The sequence below is a fragment of the Synchiropus splendidus genome, chromosome 8 (assembly GCF_027744825.2).
Source record: "Synchiropus splendidus isolate RoL2022-P1 chromosome 8, RoL_Sspl_1.0, whole genome shotgun sequence".
Lineage (NCBI taxonomy): Eukaryota > Metazoa > Chordata > Actinopteri > Syngnathiformes > Callionymidae > Synchiropus > Synchiropus splendidus.
This window is the reverse complement of record NC_071341.1, coordinates 17333364-17351695: the sequence shown is the minus strand read 5'-3', so window position 1 is coordinate 17351695 and position 18332 is coordinate 17333364. Positions and strand designations below refer to the sequence as shown.

General features: G+C 44.3%; 1 protein-coding gene across 1 annotated transcript in view; it reads left to right on the top strand.

Annotated features, from left to right (window-relative positions):
- gbe1b (glucan (1,4-alpha-), branching enzyme 1b) overlaps positions 1 to 18332 on the top strand; it is a 90345-nt gene that overhangs the window by 18423 nt on the left and 53590 nt on the right. Inside the window, exons 3-7 of the mRNA XM_053872167.1 lie at positions 462 to 577; positions 4552 to 4677; positions 7211 to 7346; positions 14522 to 14612; positions 16556 to 16765. Of these exons, the coding sequence (XP_053728142.1) occupies positions 462 to 577; positions 4552 to 4677; positions 7211 to 7346; positions 14522 to 14612; positions 16556 to 16765 (679 nt within the window). The remainder of the gene's footprint in view (positions 1 to 461; positions 578 to 4551; positions 4678 to 7210; positions 7347 to 14521; positions 14613 to 16555; positions 16766 to 18332) is intronic.

Genomic DNA, 18332 nt, shown 5'->3' with positions numbered 1-18332 from the left:
TGATGGCAACCGGGTCACAATAACATTCATAACCAACTCTGCACTGAGATGAGCACAAGTCCAGTTGTTGTATGTCTCACATCCAGAAATAAAAATAGCTACTTTCAAGTCATGTGTTTATGTGTCTCAAATTGAGAAGCTGCAGCTACAGAGGCGGTTTGGCAGCTCAGGGACACCATAGCACGACCACATCAAAAACTATGTGCTGCTCATGAGAATAAGAATAACAAAAAAACAAACCGGTTTGATTCATTAATATTCTTGATTAATTGTCCCGGATGAAAAGAACCACAATCTTCCTTCTTTTCACTGATGTTTATCCCTGTAGGTCTGAAAGGCTTTCAAAGGCTTCTCAGTTTCAGCTGTTGTTGTTTTTTTTTATCTCTCTGACTACAATTGCTGTTGCCTAAAGAGTTTATTCCTCAATGTAAAGCAGTTCATTCATGTATTTTTATCGTCAGATGGCTGGGACAAATTCTCACACCCGTACACCAAGAAAGAATTCGGCAAGTGGGAGCTGATTCTTCCGGCGAAGCATGACAAGTCTCCAGCTGTGGATCATAACACCAAACTCAAGGTACCGAGCTCTTCTTTATGTCTGTTTTCACGCCCTTGGTGAGCGCCACCGTGTTGCTGGGATTTGTAATGTGAGGCTCCCTGTCAGGTGCGTTGTCTTCTGCACCAAGTGAAAACATAGCATGTCGGCGTCAACGGCGTGTCACACTAGTGGCGCGCAGAAGGGAGATTACTGTATGTACACAGACGACACAGTGGCGGGTAAATGCACCTGAGGAGGCTGCTTTCTCTTCATCTCTGGCAGGTTTCTCTCTGGACCTGTTTGTTTTATGCCCAAAAACATGTATTGGACTGAGATGACTTGTTCTTGTCGCCGCCAGTGGATTCATGCTCCTGCGAAATATGAGTTCTGAAGGCAAAGTAACCATTTCAAACAGTGAAGGTGCAGTAGGTATCTTTGTATGAATGATTCACCCCCAATGGTTCTCATCCTCACAGGACGGCCCTCATCTTAATAGTGGTAGTGCCCTGCCAGTTAGAAGGCCCTCCCACCACAAGCACAACATTTTTTTCGACAACACATCAGATGATTCAATGACAACACTGCATTTTGGAGGCTAAAACTTTCCAACGGCAGAGCTATGGTCTGTTGCTGCGGTTAGCAGAAGCCTCTTCTTCCAGCCGTCAGATATCCGTCACAGCCAATTGAACAAATCTTTCACTATTATAAATCTAGTTGATAACATTTCCAGGAGAAGAGTTGCCGCCTCCAAATCCACTCCACTGCTTTCATAGTTCTCTGTAGTCCTTGGAGTGTTTCTAAAGCCATTTTATGGACTTTTCACTTGTTATACTTTAAAATTACAAATGTTTCATTTTTATTTTTTAAATGAAGCTGGGCACCTTTAATGCATTATTGAAAACCTGAGGTTGATTCGTCACTTGATTTGAGTGGATTATGTTTGGCGTGAGTCTCTTTCATCACGTGTACTAAACATGGCCGCCCACAATCTGTTGTCATGAACAAACTGTTAAATTAATGAGCCAACCCTCTATTAGCTCTGAATGTTTCTTGTCGTCCTTGACGTTTCTCATGTCACAAATTCAATGCTGCCGGCTCCAAATCCTGTTTCAAACTAAGATAAACCCATGTTCTTTGCATTCAGAAACTTCACTTTTTAAATACTTTGTGGTCCTCTTTCTGTTGAGTTTCGCCTTCCTCCTCTTTGGCTGCCTGCTGAAATAGCTTCATCCCGTTCCATTGCTTGCAGCTGTTCACGGTAGTTGAAGTGCATTTGAAATATCTGGAGGCCTCTAAACCACACCCCTTCAGTGAGCAGTTTTATTATTGGTTAAATCCCCGGAGGCGGTTTTCACTGTTGCATTATAGAGTACATAAGTCTCCGCCCCTTCCAGTCAAGATCAGGAAAAAAATGTATGGAAGTCAAAGTTATTTTCTGGTCCACTTTGGACCATGACCTGGATCACACATGTGCTGGACCTCGATATAAATGATAAATAATGATGTGAGTTTCGACTTTGTCAAGTCATTTATGATTTGTTTTGCTTCTGAAAACATGTTATTATTTGCACTATCAATCAATTGATAGTGTGACGTCACAGAAGAATCCCACTGCTCTGACGCTAAGGCAGAAGCTATAGCTAGTAAACTATCAAAGGTAGAAGATAGCAAACATTAGCTGACATTGTCAAACATTTACCGTGAGCTCACCGCACATGCTGGCTCGGCCCTGCCTTTGTAGTTCGCTACTACCTGAAGTAACTTTTGATGCCGATGCTGATGTCAAAAAGCAGTGCTCTGATGGCATTAGAATGTGTCTTTCTAATTCACAGACATCGTATGTGAGATCTATAGCAAAATTTCCAGCTGTATAAGAAAATAACGTTCTCCATTGACTCCCATTCATATTTTTTGTTAACTTACGGTGGGTCCCATGAGATGTGGAGGGGGTCATTTTTTGATGGATCACTTTAAGTGCCACATTTATTGTAGAAATAAAATATTCCCACAAACTGTATCTTTGAGGCTTCATTTCCAAAACTTGCGGTAAACAAACTAGTTGTTGATCAGCATATTAGTGGCCCAAATGAAATGGCTCACTGCAGCAGAGGAATGTCTAAAACCCAGTCTCTCGTGCTGGCAAACATGGTCAGGTTTTTGTGCGCCCGGGCCTCGTGGCTGCCACCTCAGCGCCTCTGAGTTGTAGTAAATAATTAATCATGGATAAACGCAACTAGGCAGACTTTTGATTTGCCATTGTCTGTGAGCTATAATGCTTAAATTCAATGCCAGACATGAAAGGTACGTTCCACTCTCCTTGAGGACTGGGTCATCGCTGGCACGCTCCCGCTCCCCCGGATCGGGCAGCCCGGCTCCCATTGTCAGCCGAGGTCAGCCTAAGGACGATAAGAAGCAGATGGAAACGCTGGCACCTGGCCTCTCCTCGCGCACCACCCGCTGCCTGCGAATGGCCGCCTCGCTGTGAGCTCCACTTTAGGATTAGTTCCACAGCACTCCCTCGTGGAGGCACAAGCTCAACTCCAATATCGCTCATGTAGAGCAGCTTGCCCTTCATCCCCTTTTGTTCTGGGCCTAATTTGTCTTAATAAACAGGCGCTGTCCTTATGTGGGTGTTTACGATGAACTCCTGTTGATGCTGGAATCATCAATGAAGCGATCAAAGGGCCCTTTTATTTCATCCACAGTTAACGTCTTGCATATCGACTCCCTCTTCTCCGCCCGCCTGGCCTCCTGCATTTGCTTTCATGTGCGTAATGGCGGCCACTTTGTCCTGAAGAGCGCCTCTGTGTCAGGACTAATGCCGGCCCATTTATCCAACTATCTTGTCTTAATCCCGCAAACTATGAAGCATGTCATCACCGGACTTGGCGGTGGAACCCCAGGTGGCCTGGCCGTAATATAAAAACCCCAGAGGGGGTCTGGCTAACAGCTTGCAGGCAGGTGGCACCGGAGAAGCCATTACTTGACAGAAGTAGCCAGAATTAGTTAGCTTCTAATGCCCGCTCCTGCAGGGGACGGCACAGGACGAACACACACTGCGGTCAACACTTCAAGATCGATCTCTTGGCCGGCTTACTCGCTGGCACCCCGCTCTCTTATCCCACTAATGAAGGCACAGCAAATTGTCAGCTAAATATCCAGTCCACACTTACTTTCAACCCCCTTCCAATTCCAGAATTGCCCACATAAAAAGATGAGAAGCGGAGGATAATGATTTCAATTTCTCATTTGCTCTAAATTGCTCAGAATGTTGAGTGCGGATGACGGGCCAGGCGAGGATGCTAAACGCCAATCTGAAGGCTTTTGCTTGCGATTGCTATTGAGTTCACCGCCATGTCGGCGCTCTCATACGAGACTGTGACAAATTTGGAAAGATTTGGAATTAAGGTTATTGGTTGTTGAGGCCACATGATCCCATCTTACATGCTCTCTTAGATTGGTGACATGTAGTGAAGAACGTCAAGTTACTGCCCTGCATTTTTAGTTGTCCTCTCCTTCATAACTGTCCACTCTCTTCCTCTTCCCTCCTTTCTTTTTACTGAAGGATTTAAAAATGAGAAGTGAAACATCACTTCAACAAATATGGTTGAACAATGTTTCAGCAAACATGTGTGTCAAACTTGAGGCCAGGGGGCCAAATATGGCTCATGTGAAAATTTGCCTCCAAAATATGGATAAATAACTCCCCTGTTTGGAGAATCCCTGTCACAGACAAAGAGATGAAGAGAGCAGGCCTCAGTGCTCTGAGATTTAGTAGCTTCCAGTTGGCTCAAAAAAGAGGTGCTGATGTGTTAGTATTTCCCGTACGTTCAACACCAGTTGCTGTTATTTTTTTTTTGTTTGTTTTGTATTGGCAAGCATAGTCTAGGCGGGAAACAATTTTTGTCATAGTGGCAACGTGGCGCTGCAAAAGTGTTCAGTTCATTACAACTGGACCTGCAATGGCATGAGACCATTTTCTTCTTAGCTTATGCATTCTCTCTCTCATCCAGGTCGTGGTTCACACGAAGGCCGGCGAGCGACTGTACCGGATCTCCCCGTGGGCCAAATATGTCACCAGGGAGGAAAAAGCTGCCATCTATGACTGGGTTCACTGGGACCCACCTCAGCCGTACATGGTGAGCTCATCCTCAAGGGACTGGCTGTTTTTGCTGGGTGAAGGGGAAAATCCGCAAATGGTCATGTTGATGGGTGTGTACAGTTACTATATATACACGTGGATATAAACAGTGACTGTAGTTTTGACGTAGAAAGCCGAATCTGAGCGACTTGTTTGAAGTGATAAGGGGAAAAAATTTATTAAAGTAGCTAAAACTTCTTAGTTACTTTCACTTACTTAACAGAGCGAGAGCATTGGGAGCATACAGTATAGTGTCTTCTCATTTTTTCTCCATGAAGCAAAAACATGAATCAGTGACTCCCATCTTTCATTGAGTTCCCTTCGATCTACATCAGTTTTGTTTGCTTTCTGGGAGGCTTCCACATTCATTGTCTTCATGGCTCATGTTATAAAATGCATGTAAGTGGACTAAATTGGGCCCCTTTGTGGCCCAACCTGGAGCTTATCGCATCTAATGTATTTTAACCAATAAATTCCATCCAAAATAAATAAGTCAATGTAGAGGAAAATGAGTTTTGTCAAACGTAGTCAGATAAAAATTGCAACATTGCCAAAGAAATTTGATTTTGTCAAAATATGGCATGTTTTTATGTAAATTTCTATTGATAAATGTGTTTTTCATGAGACGTTTTTTAAAAAATAAATGAAACCACACTGGATATTCGATATTCAGTATTATTCAGTATTTTGCCAAGCATTTAAGGGGTTCAAGGTTCAAGGTAACTTTATTGTCAAATATGCTACAGTACGAGACATATAGCATGGATGAAATATCTGTTCTCACAGACCTGGACACGACATACAATCACAGACGAACATAAAGATCACAGACAGCAGGATACATGCAACAATCGTCACATCGGTCCATCAACCACTGGGAGGAGCACCTAGCTCATGGCAGCATGGCAACATCCTCTGCCCCTGTGGATGGAGCCAAAAGTGCCTGGTGCAGACCCGGGGGCAGAGCAGGGAGGGAGTTCAGCATCATGACAGCCTGGTGGATGAAGCTGTCTCTCAGTCTGCTAGTTCGTGCGCGGTGACTCTGGAACCTTCGCCCTGATGGTAGCAGCGTGAAGAGGCGGTGCGACGGGTGGGAGGGGTCTCCTGCGATCCTCAGGGCTCTCCGAGTGAGGCGAGTCTTGTAGATGTTTAAAATTTTCAATTCAGTGCATCCCCATGAAATATATAGCAAGGAATTAACCTAATATCACCATTTTTTTCATTATTCAAAAAAATATGTATCGTCTGCAAATACAGTGGTACTTGGGTTTTCGAACGTCTCGGACTTTGAACAAATCGGAGTTCGTACAAAAATTTCGAGATTTTTTTGCTTCGGATTTCGAACGAAAATCCAGAACTCGAACACCCCCAAAAAAAGCCGGAAATACCATAACATGCGCAGACCAATCAGCTGACCCCACAACACGCTTTGTTATTGTGTATAACGCAGCCTCTGTATGCAGATGTGACCCGTTTTACTGACTGTTTTTTCTTCATACTGAGGTGTAAAACCTTTCCTGTCTCTGCACTGGACCGTGGTCGCGTGTCACAGGGGAGGTGCTCGCTCTCCACACCTCCGAGGCTGGAGCGCTCTCTCCAGGGTTTGATGTCCTGTTGTGGGCTGGAGCTGGGACAGGGATGAGGCGAGTCTGGGACAGAGCGTGACTTGGTTTATGACTTTGTCACAGCCAAACTGCACAGAAGCGCACATTCAGTGCTGGACACGCACCCGGCACCTCTTCCCTTCTGGAGAGACGTCACTCACTCGGCAACCCCTCCCACATGCAGCGGTCACACACATAGAGGAACAGCCACCTGCAGCAGACACTCTACATTCACTCCTACAAAAGACTATTTTAAGGCTTGGAACGCATTATTTCTTTTTCCATTCATTGTAATGGGAAAAATCTATTCAGATTTCGAACAAATCACTTCTCGAACGACCGTCTGGAACGGATTATGGTCGAGAACCGAGGTACCACTGTATTCTGAAAACTTTAGAGAATTAATCAGGAGCTGAAAAAGTACATACATTTGAAACTATGAAAACTGTGAAGTGAGTTCAAATGCCTGTCAAGATACAAAGTAGAATGTAGATTATTTCCCACTGAGCGTCAGGAAGCCTGGGGTCTCATCATGCTCGGGTCCAGTTTGAACATTGTTAGACTCTCTGTGGCCACTTTAAAGAGAGGTGTTTGATTGGAGAGGCTTTGAACGTGTCACGGTGTGACTCCGCGTCCTCGACACAAGCGCTGACAAGGAAAACAATGAAGGGCGACCAGAGAGCACCTTGCTTTCTCTATAGCTCATTATTTAGCGCCGTTTAATTAGCCCGAGCCCACTTCCTGTCTGGATATTCACATTATCCACAAGTGGCTCAATCATGTGCTTCAAACGGAGGGATCAAGTCCTGGTGGGCTCAAAACAAAACCTTTTTCTGTGCGGCACTGCAGCGTGAATCACACACGCACGGCCTCCGTGGAGAGAAATCTTTCCTAAACTTGTTTGTGTTTATTCGGCTTCCTCCACAGCACGTCCACCCTCGGCCGAGGAAGCCCACTAACCTGAGAATATACGAGGCTCACGTGGGCATCGCTTCACCTGAAGGCAAGATCGCCTCATACAGCAACTTCACTAACAACGTGCTGCCTCGTATCAAAGAGCTCGGTGAGAAAACAACTTTTCTTTCTTTCTTTTGAGGCCAGTGTGTTGCACTTCTGCTTGGCAGGTGTGATCTTGATGATGTCATCCTGCTACTGAAAACATGAGAGGTGTTTTTTACGACGTCAATACTTGGTTTGGTGTGGTGCAGGTCTCGCTGCTGTTGCCGGCACCTGAGGACCATGTTTCTGTTTTCGCCTGACTCAGAATACCCAGCATTGGGATGATAATGATACCCTAGTTTTCCAACTCCAAATTCTTAGTAATAGAACATGTTTACTCTTCACTTTGCACTCATCTCTAAAGTGCATCCATAACACACCATAAAGCTGTTTTAGGGCTTTATAGAAGATGTTTGTAAAGCATTGTTTGTAGGTGTGTGGTTAGGTTCAGGGTTACAGTTTGGGTTAGGGTCCTCAGTCTGCAGAAGTAAATGAAGTCCGCAACTTATTATACTTAAACTGGTCATACTGTATGTTACAATGTTACAATGTATGTGGTTACAATGACCACAGCAGGCGACTTGCTAGCTGGGCGTACTGACAATTAAACGCCTTAGTTTTGGGCAAGATGCTGACAGTACGGCCCATTTTTCCTGACCTGTTTCCACAGTAACTTCACTGAAGATGATCGAAACCACACAATGAGTTGCCACCCAATAGCAAAAAAAACCTTTGTATTTACATTGTATAAATATTTATTCATGTTTATTACATTTTGAACATTTATCAATGCTAAGATGGAATTGTTGCGACTGTTACCTAAAAACAATATTACATACTGCTTGAATAACAGAAGAAAAGTGCCTCTTTATTTTGGGTATTTGTTTGGGTATTTTCCATATGTGTGTGCGTTCCAGAATGCGGTGTTATGGGTAGTCGCAAAATTGCAGCCACCTGATTTTTTTCTTTTTTTTAAAATAGATTTTGGGACCTTTTTAATCGATTTTGAATCGTTGCAAATCAGCATCACGATTCTTATATGAATTGTTTTTGTTTGGCACACCCCTTGCTGAGTCTATTACTTATAAATTTCGCAAAATCATCTTGACCTGTGGAATCTGCTAGGGCTGCCAATAGATTCAACATGTTTTGTATCTGTTCTAAATGTAACTTAAAGGCAGATATTGTCAACTCAGGCGCGGGAACACCTGGGACGTTCCAAGGGAAGGAAAATGTTTTCACTCCATTAAATTATGTGTTAAAATGCAACAGTGTAGGCTGCCTCTGGTGTCAGTATAGGACGCAGAAGTCCACTTTCCCACGTCAATATTTTCGATCATAGGGGTGAGGATGGGTTGTCCGACAGCACACAACAGGCAAGATTCAAGAAAGTTTCTGTTCCATCTGTCATGTTCAGACAGAACTACAAAAGTCAATAAATAAATCATGAACTGTATCACTGGTGATGTCATCATGTTGGTTGACAGTCAAGCCTATTTGAGTATTGCTTAGTCAGTGTTCTCCAGCTGTCAGCTTTGAAAGGTCGCCACATATACGTACAAATGTCTCCTCAACAGATACAGGTGTTCTTAGAAAGCTTAGTGACAAGGTGGAGTACTACAGACAGGCATGGTCAGTGGTCACACACCTCCTAGCTTCTACACGTCATATCAGAGTCCAAATTCTGTTGAAGAGTCAAACATAAAAAACCAGAGGTTCTTAACAATCCCCCCTTTTTTTAACCTGTCAGTGTCTTTGGTCTTCAAACCCAAGTTCACAGCCCAGCGGTCACACCGAGTGCCACAGTTCCTTCAGCACTGGAGTGTTTTCTGGCTCAGACCTGTCACACTCCCTCTGCACCTCAGCTACATCGGCGAGGCAGCAGCCTGTTTACCGGCTCGAACTGACGGGATCACTGACCGCTGGACGGTGTTTTGTAAAGGTGATCCGCGGTCGAACTCTGACATCGTGCAGCTGGGACTGGGCCACAGAACTGACAACTTGTTTTCATTTCTGCAGTCAGACAATAGAAGGGAGGAGAAGCCCGATAGTGTGCGACTGCTGCTGACTGAACGGGAGACCTGGAGGTTGAAGTGGAAGGAAAACTAGTTTAATTTCAGACAGTTAAGGCTTAAGACAGTTAATAACATTGGAGATATTGGGAGTGTCACAGGAGTATCTTGTATTTGTTAAACTACCTCAAAGAGTGTGCAGTAGCTCAAAAAATATGTATGATCGTGTGTAGGCAAATATTTGTGGTTGCTCATGGGTAGAAGTATGCATTTGTAGTTGTGTGCATCAGTCGAGATGCTGAGAACTTTGTGTCATCGTTGGAGAATAACTGAAATGCATGAGTGTGGGTTTCAGGTGGACAGCTCTGTTTGACTTAATCGATGTGGTGGTTTATAAAACACGGGTCTCAAACTCGAATGACTGGGGGTCACCAGAGGGAGAGTGTTGGCGAGGCCCGCGGACTGAGGGGTTTCTGCCGCTCATCATTGGTGTATTTGCTCCGATAACTTTTTAATTAATCCACGTCATGTCAATGTGATCCGCTTGAATATCTATAGACAAGGCTGCTTTAAAAGAGATTACGTTCAACATATATTTCATCAAATACCTGGTGTGTTACGATAACAAGTCGTCGCCACAACTGTGCATCATAATGAAGTTGCTTACGGTCGAGGAAGATGATAATCAAATTGTGTCCCCTGGCTCACCTGATATGGTAAGCAACAGTGGAACCATGAGCTAAACTGCTAGCTACATACTTGCAACAAAATTCTCACTATATTACTGGGGTATCTGCACCTTGAACTTAAGTACAGGATCCCAAAGCACAGCCTAAATGTCATCCACTGGAATTCACTTATACGGTGACCTCTGTCTCACTTGTGCCCTGTGGGGGCCACACCAATGCTAAAATTGATCATCTTGGATGGGCCACAAACCTGCACCCTAAGGGGCGCAAATGGCCCACGGGCCACAAGTTTGACACCTCTAATTTTTGACACCTCTAATACGGTGACTGCCACTTTGTTTGAGTGTATTTGTGTCATCAGCAACAGTGTTGGCTTTTTTTCATTTCTTTGTGGAGGTATTTGTGTGCACATGCTATTGGGGACCAATTCTTGGAAATACACCTCCTTGTGGGGACCTTTTGCCAAATAGTTAAAACCTCAATTTGAGGCTTAAAACTTCAAAATAACTAAGTCACTCTAATTGGGTTTCAGTTTGGTTCTGGTCCTGGTTATGGTCATGTGTTTTGGGATGGTTAGGTTTAGGGGGAAAGGCTGGTTTATGAGAGGTCCCCACAGAGATAGGGATACGAACATGGGCATGTGCATGTCTGTTAAGTCTCACTGGAATAGTTTCTGTAAATTAGAGTTGCTAGATTAAATCTTGTTTTGTTGTGTTCATATCAAATACCAATGAAAACACAAATATCCCGAAATAACTTTTTTAAAACCGTACATAATGTGATTTAATGAAGATTTTAAAAGGCGTGTTTAATGATACATGTCTGTAAAGAAGACAAAGCGCACTGATTCATTAGAGTATTTTAATAGCACCTCCTAAACGCCGCCGCTTTAATTTAATCCAGCTCTTCTTGCTGAAGTTATTACACATGTGACTCATTAAAGCAGCTGAGTAATTGTTTTCCATAATAGCTTTAATCAGCTTTCCAAAGCTTTTAGCGTTCGTGCTCGGCTCATGCTGTCCTGCAGCTACACACGCCATTATTTTGCATGTAAATGCATCCTGACAGCATTTAAAGGCGGCGATACGACTGCCGCTGCAAGACAGAAAAAAAAAAAAAAAACCTCGAAGCAATCAGATAAATGTTGTTTTCCTGCTCCTGTCATCCTATTGAGCTGATAAAAAAGCAGCCGGAGTAAACGCTGTCAAAGAATCTACCTGAAGAAAATCCACACAATGGGATTCTCCGGGAGGCTAAACTCCAGCGTCTCCTGTGACGGCTGCCATCTCCTTTCTGTCTGACTGAAGCCAGGAGACATATAAATATATAAAAAGAGAAACTTCCTCTCACCCGACGCTTTGTCACGGCTCTTCAGAAGTTCTTTTTCTGCTCTGAAAAGAATCTTCAGGGAGGAATAAATAAATAAATATGCAGGGCCTCCCGCTGGATCGCGCAGTTTAAAAGCGGTTCTCTTGTTCACGGCAGCAGCTTTTCTAGAAGAGTCGTGCCTGACCTCCTGACTGATCGCCGGTGAAAGGGACAAGCGCTCTGACACACGTTCCATCTTCTGTTCAGACACTGGCCCTCACAATTCACGGTTCTACCACTTAGAATTGATACCAGGATTCTCTGCCACGGTATTGTGCTTCGCGGTGACGTTGGAGGTGCTGGTAAAGATTTGTGATATCGTCACGACATAAGGAAACACGGACGATCTTATCTCATTACTATTACCTGTTTTTTTCATCTAGATTCCTTTTATTTCGATTTAATCACTAATGTGTTCTCTTCACGAGTGAAACACGTGGCTATGGCCCAAACCCATTTCTCACCCTCAACACTAGCACTTGCTTTTGAGAGCCTTACGACAACAAAGTGAGAAATTATTGATGTTCCTAAGAATTGGGACAGCACTTCATGACGTCACGCTTTACTTACGTCACACGTAAAGACAGCGCAAGCGTTGTTGGCTGCCATGGTGTGTTTTGTTTCCTGTATATCTACTGTTTTTAATGTCGCATTGTTAATTTTATCTGACAAGTTCAACCTTTTAGGTGTGTAACGTGTGCTACTTATGTTCAGAGCCAATGGAACCCAATTGCAGTTATGGAAGAGTCACAGGAGGCAGGATGCGAGTCAGAATACAATGATTTAATGAAAAATATAAAAAGGCGTCACCGAACCGTGAGAATAAAACAGAAAATAAATTCCAAAGCATCACCGAAACGGGGAAGACTCCACAATGGAATGGGTCCAAAACTAATAGTGCCACCGAAGTGGTGGAAAGAATGGGAGTAGAGTCTGTAACAAGAGAGCGCACACACAATGAGTAAAAAAAGACAAAGTAAACTATCAAGGTCGTCAAAACGAACGCACGGATAGAAAGTCACAGTAACAGAGAGAAAACCATAGAAAACAAAGGGAATCAAAATACAAAAACTCTGAGCACCAGGGTTTAGAAAAAGGTGAACAAAAGATCATTTCAACGACGGATAAAAAAAAAACAGAGAGTAACCAACCAGAGCGAATTACCACACGCAAATAGGAAGGAAGGAGGGAGAAACAAAACGGGGATCAAGTGACAAAATAAAAGCGGAATCATGGCAGTACTAGGAGAAAGAAACAGTCCACCTTACTAAAATGTCCCTGTTGTCCTATTCCCCATTGTTTTTAAGTCATGTTATTGAATTCACACTTTGGTATCCTGGGAATCTATCCGCACTTCATCTTCCCTCGAGGTTTCAAGTCCGCTCTGGGGGTCATTTCACGTGATGAATGGCGAGTGCCCTCAGTCTTAGGAGTATTGGGACTCACTACACTTACACTTGAACATGCAAAATAGAGAACACGCTTTGTTGTTGACTGAGGTAGTGATGGGTGCCACCTGTAGAGCTGCGCCTCGTCCTGGGAAGCTCTCCGCGGGGGTGAGCTTCTCGCCTCCGGCAACTCGGCATTAGATGCCGCAAACTATGTTTTCAGTGTGACTCCACACAAATAAATGCAGAGCAGTAAAGGGTGTGATCGCTGTCTGGGCGGACAACATTGTTCAAAAACAACTTCACAAACTCCCAGTGCACTGAGGTGTGCAGCCGCAGCAGCAGGAGACTGGTGCTGGGGAACAGGACTCGCTCTGTGTGCATTAGTTTGATAACTCATGTGTTTTCACCTTTATTAGGCTGCTCTGATTTTATTGATCAGATTTATTATATTGACAGACAGAAGGAAAAAAAGGACATCACCTGAGGTGCTGAGGTGCAAGGCTGCACCGCAGGGGCCGAATCGGACTCAGGCCACCCAAGACACAGAATAAAATTCTGCACTGTGAAAAGCCCCTGAGACACTAGAGACTTGCAATGCTTGGGAGCTTAAAACTCACAGAAGAAAGTAGCGTTTGTGATGCTTGTTAATGAAATGTGAAATGAAATCAGTGAAAAAGTAAGTAATGCAAGTGTGAATCAAATTTGTGATTTGTGGTTTATGGTTAATGTGACCAAACATTTTCAGGGGGTCAGTTTTTGTTGAACAAAAACAATGATCACGTGCGCCATGACGATACGATCGTCCGCGTTTCCTCATGTCGTATATTGTAGACGTATGACAGAGCTTTGTGTGTACGCTTGCGTTACTACCTCATTTGAAGTCTGCAGCTGTGACTGTCTGAAAGATCTTGGGTATTTGATGGTGAGGCAATGCTTATGATTTTGTTCTGGGTTCCGTGTCATTACTCATGTCACTGGGTTGGTTTTTGTGTGTGTTTGTTTGTCTGCATTGTGTATGTCCCCAAAAGTTGGGGCCAATTCTAAACACGGGAGGAACATACACCTTAGCCATGTGGTTAGCCATGTCTTTTGGATGGTTGGGTTTAGGGTGAGAGGCTGGGGAAAGGAGATGGAGATACAAGCGTTTGTGTGATCAAATTATATGACGCGGCGTATCGACGGACTAAAATGTTCTCTAAACAAAGACGCAACAGCGAGATCAAACACAAGTTTCCCGATGATAAAAAATGAATGAGGTCCATGTTTCCCTGGAAGCGCGGCGGAGGAACGTTAAGAACATGCAGGGAAGAGTCTTCCCCTCAGATAACCACTCCATTCTTAAATCATCGGTTTCAGCGTTGCTCTCTATAAGCTGGTGTGCCGCAGTGATTACAAAGTAAATACAAGTGAAATTTGATCCGTTTCAGGTAACGACACTGTTGTCAGAAATAGGGAGTGTTTCCGTGCTTTATCCCTCTATAAAGGGTCATTACATCTGCATAGTGATCGTTTTGCAAATATTATGGGTTTATCCTTGGCGCCGCTGCCTCTAATCTCACCGCGCTGACTCCATCAAAAGTTTTCCAAACTTTGTGAACACATTTGGTCCGATCCCGAAGGAATTAATGATTATCTGTGTGGCTACAGTCCTGGAGAAATGTTTTCCCATGCAAACTGATTTTGTTTAAAAACTGTCTTCATGGTGGGGTGGAGACACTCTCTCAATTGTTCAATGCAGCTCTACAGTTCCATGGAATCACCGTGTTTTTCTCTTTTCAGGCTACAACTGCATCCAACTGATGGCTGTCATGGAACACGCCTACTATGCTAGCTTTGGGTACCAGATCACAAGTTTCTTCGCAGCCTCCAGGTGAATGAGTGAAAAACGCGATAGTGAATCATAACTCGTAGGTGTGTGACAGAACAGAAGCACACATCAGACCGTGGCTGCCACGTTACTATCAACAACTGTGTATTTATTGATAGTGATGTGTTGATGCTTGCAGTGAGTAATGCAGCATCTTGTGGAGCATGCACCAAAGCATGCCGTTTCCATGCTGTTTTAGCTGCTCTTCCACTGTTGAGATGTTTTTCAGCTCGCCTCACTCCCATATTGACGTTTGAGAAGTGGACTTTTGTGTCCTATACTGACGGCAAAGGCATCCTTCTGCATTGCGTGTTGTCACATAGGCATTTCAGTGGAGTAAAAAAACGACAAGCGCAAGGCGCAGGGAGACGTTTGGAAGCTTTCACCACCAAAGTCAGCACTACGATGTCACTGATGAAAGCAGAGTTTTTCAACCTTTTTTAAGAAAACCCTTTTTTGAAAAAATTGTAAAAATCCCAAAGCACACCACCGAAAGAAGCTTGACTCATGCACAATTGTGCTTCGTGGAAAGTCCGATAGAAAAATCAATTTTAATTTGTGGCAAATTTGCTACTGACACTGTTGAATCAAATAGAAGAAAATGTATAATATAAAATGTCTTCATAAAGGGGTGGGCAAAAATGCATGTCAAGGCATCAGCATAGATCTATAGTGTATAGAAAGAATATGACGGTATCCATGTCTATCCATGTATCCATATCGCCTCACATTGGTGGATCCTCAACACGTTCCAATTGTTCAACTTTTAAGTCATCGCCCGCCCCCATCTCCAGACAAATGGGGTGAAACTGGATCATTTCTCTCTGCACACCTGTCTCTTAGCACACTAGTTGAGAAACACTGGTTTATAGTACCACAGCACTTCCAGTTCTTCAACTAACAGTTTGTCGATAAGGAAAAGCTGTGTTCATTCATTAACATACAGTACTAGCAAGCCAGGCTGTTGACTGGTTCGCAGCCTGGCGCTGGATGAAGCTCTGTGGCAGATGGTGTCACCAGTAGGATAGTCAACATGAGGCATTCAGTAGGTACATGTGACAGGCCCAGCATGTATGAAGAGGTGTGTTAAACACAAGGTCAATGAGGTTTCGGAGGAAAGTAAGCGTGGCACCAGTGTTAAGCAGTAATCTCCACCTCTCTGGCATTTATTTGTGTTCCTGACACAGACAACACTCATTTAAATTTAGCAGTAAAGGCTGCGTGGGTTTTATATGTTACGCGACTCGCTCCACACGCTCATGAAGGTAATACAGAGCAGGCACCGTGCCTCTTCATAACAACCACAAATCAGGGTGAAGAAGTCCGACCCCGGCAGTAATCTCTCTGTAAATACATTTCCAGTTAATCCACGGACTGAGGGGACTCTTGGATAAAGGTGGTGTAGTAGCAGGAGTATTTATCTTCTCTCTGAGGTTCTCTCAGCCCGCTTAGACTACAACCCAAAGTGTATTTCGCTGTAATTTCACCCATGATTGATCTCTTGGTGAGCAGCGGAATACTGCAAGTAGATAATGGTTTTACTGTTTACACAATTCCTGCCTCAGGCTGAATTATAAGTTATGGTTTTCTTCATCCCTTCTCTGTGACCTGTTAATCATGGTGTAAAATCAGAATTGAAAATCCTTTTAGTGCACGTGATCGGTCAACCATCGCTTCTGGTGGAGGTTGGACCCGAGCACTGTCCCTGGCTGGTGGGACCCCAAACTCACTAAAAAACAGTCTCATTTTCATTAGTCTTTCTCGTGCAGTACATTTCAGACCGCTTAAAAGCCAATGTCCACCACTGTTTAAACCCAGAAAAAGGGACAGCTGCCGTCCCTGGCCACACTGTGATGCTCGCCACCAAGAACATATTCTCAAGAGAATCTGCATCAAGCGCCAGCTGGTTCTTCAGTTGGACTCACGTTCTTCGTCTCTGTCCTCAGTCGCTACGGAACCCCGGACGAGCTGAAGCAGCTGATCGACGTGGCTCACTCGCTGGGCATCATGGTACTGCTGGACGTCGTCCACAGTCACGCGTCCAACAACACAGTCGACGGCCTGAACCAGTTCGACGGCTCCGACTCGTGCTTCTTCCACTCGCCTCCACGAGGACAGCACAGCCTGTGGGACAGCCGGCTCTTCAACTACTCCAGGTCCGTCCCTTCTGTTTTTATCTGTTTTTACCTGAGAATTGGCGTGTTCCAGGTGTGTTCAGGTAACGGAAACGTTCCTGTTTGGCCCTCAGGCCTGTACAAGGTCCTTCCTGAAGTGTGCTCCAGCAAACATTTTAAGGGAACAAAAATCAGTGCGTGTAATAAATTGAACACATTCAGCGAGACACATTTAGAATTTTAATATCTGTGAGTGATAACTTGGTGTTACTCTGTTGCCGTATTTCCCGCCAGAGTGTGAAGCCAAACACGAAACACACTCTGCTTTCACTGATACTATGAATACGCGTCCTAGTTTAAGCCTCTGAAAACGATCTGGGCACTCAAAAGGGCCACAGAGAACCACCTTTTTTTTATAACGTCTAATAAGTGTTCGGAAGCGTAGCGTCGCACACGGAGGCAATATGAAGAGAACAAGCGTCTTCTGCCATTGAACTCTCCTCATATCTGAAGTGCTCATTAGACTCGGCACAGACATATGCGTCGACCGGTTGGGGGGGGGGACACGAAGAGAGTCATTTGTAAAAAGCCCAAAGGAGCCGCGCAATGTCACAGCCAGTTCATTTGTCTTCTCCGCCTCTCGCAGGTTGTTTGGACGTGTCATTTGTGTCAAGCTGCTCGCTTTAGAAGGAAATCAACCTCAGAGGGAAGCCGGCGAGCTGCCGCGAACATACAGGCGCTTTTTTAATCAAGCAGCGCTGCTATCAGACATCAGTGCCTGAGCATGATGTTCTTATTAGGTCGACAGAAGCTGACTGATGCAGGCTATCAAAGCAGAGATATATTTTCCAACTCGCTGTCTCCTCTGCTCCGCTTCCACTTGAGGGTCTTTATCAGAGGGCACCTTTTTCGTCAGGCGCCTTCTAATAACCTCACGCCGCGCGGATTTATGCCGGCTGTCTCTGTTGGTACAGTAGTTCAGGTCGTCTCTGAGTTAAGCACCTTCACACTCGCTCTTTTTAATTAGAACGTAAAACCTAATAGCATCTGATCAAAGCACTCATTGATCAAGACGTTATATGACCGACTTGAACATTTTTTCCTCACGTGCCTTGGTGCTTTCTTTCCTCTGGTTTCCTGATGCGGGACCGCCCACCACGGGCCTCAGGCGAGTGCACCGACTGCAGTTTTCTGGCCAATCACAGAGCTGAATTTATGTCTGACAGCATCCCTTCACGTTTGAGTCTTGCTTTACAGCATTTTTTTGCTTTTACAAAGAAACGAATCAAGATTTCACATGTCAGATTTAATGTTAAACTAACCTGTGTATGGAGTGTTTGGGTTTGTAGTGCGAAGAGGAAAAAAGATACAGCCGCATTTTGGTGTGGGAATATGAATCTTAAAATCACCATCAGCTTGTTTAGGCGTTCTTAAGGCCCATTTATGCTCAATGTTACAGCCTTCTGTTTGTGCTCGGCCATGGTTTTGTCCGTTTTTTTCTGCATGTTCCAACAAAGCCTCCTGATACCGACGAAATGGAGCAGTACCACCCGAAACCACGTGAGGCAGCGTTGCTGTTACTACCCGATACGTAGCGCTAATGAGTCAC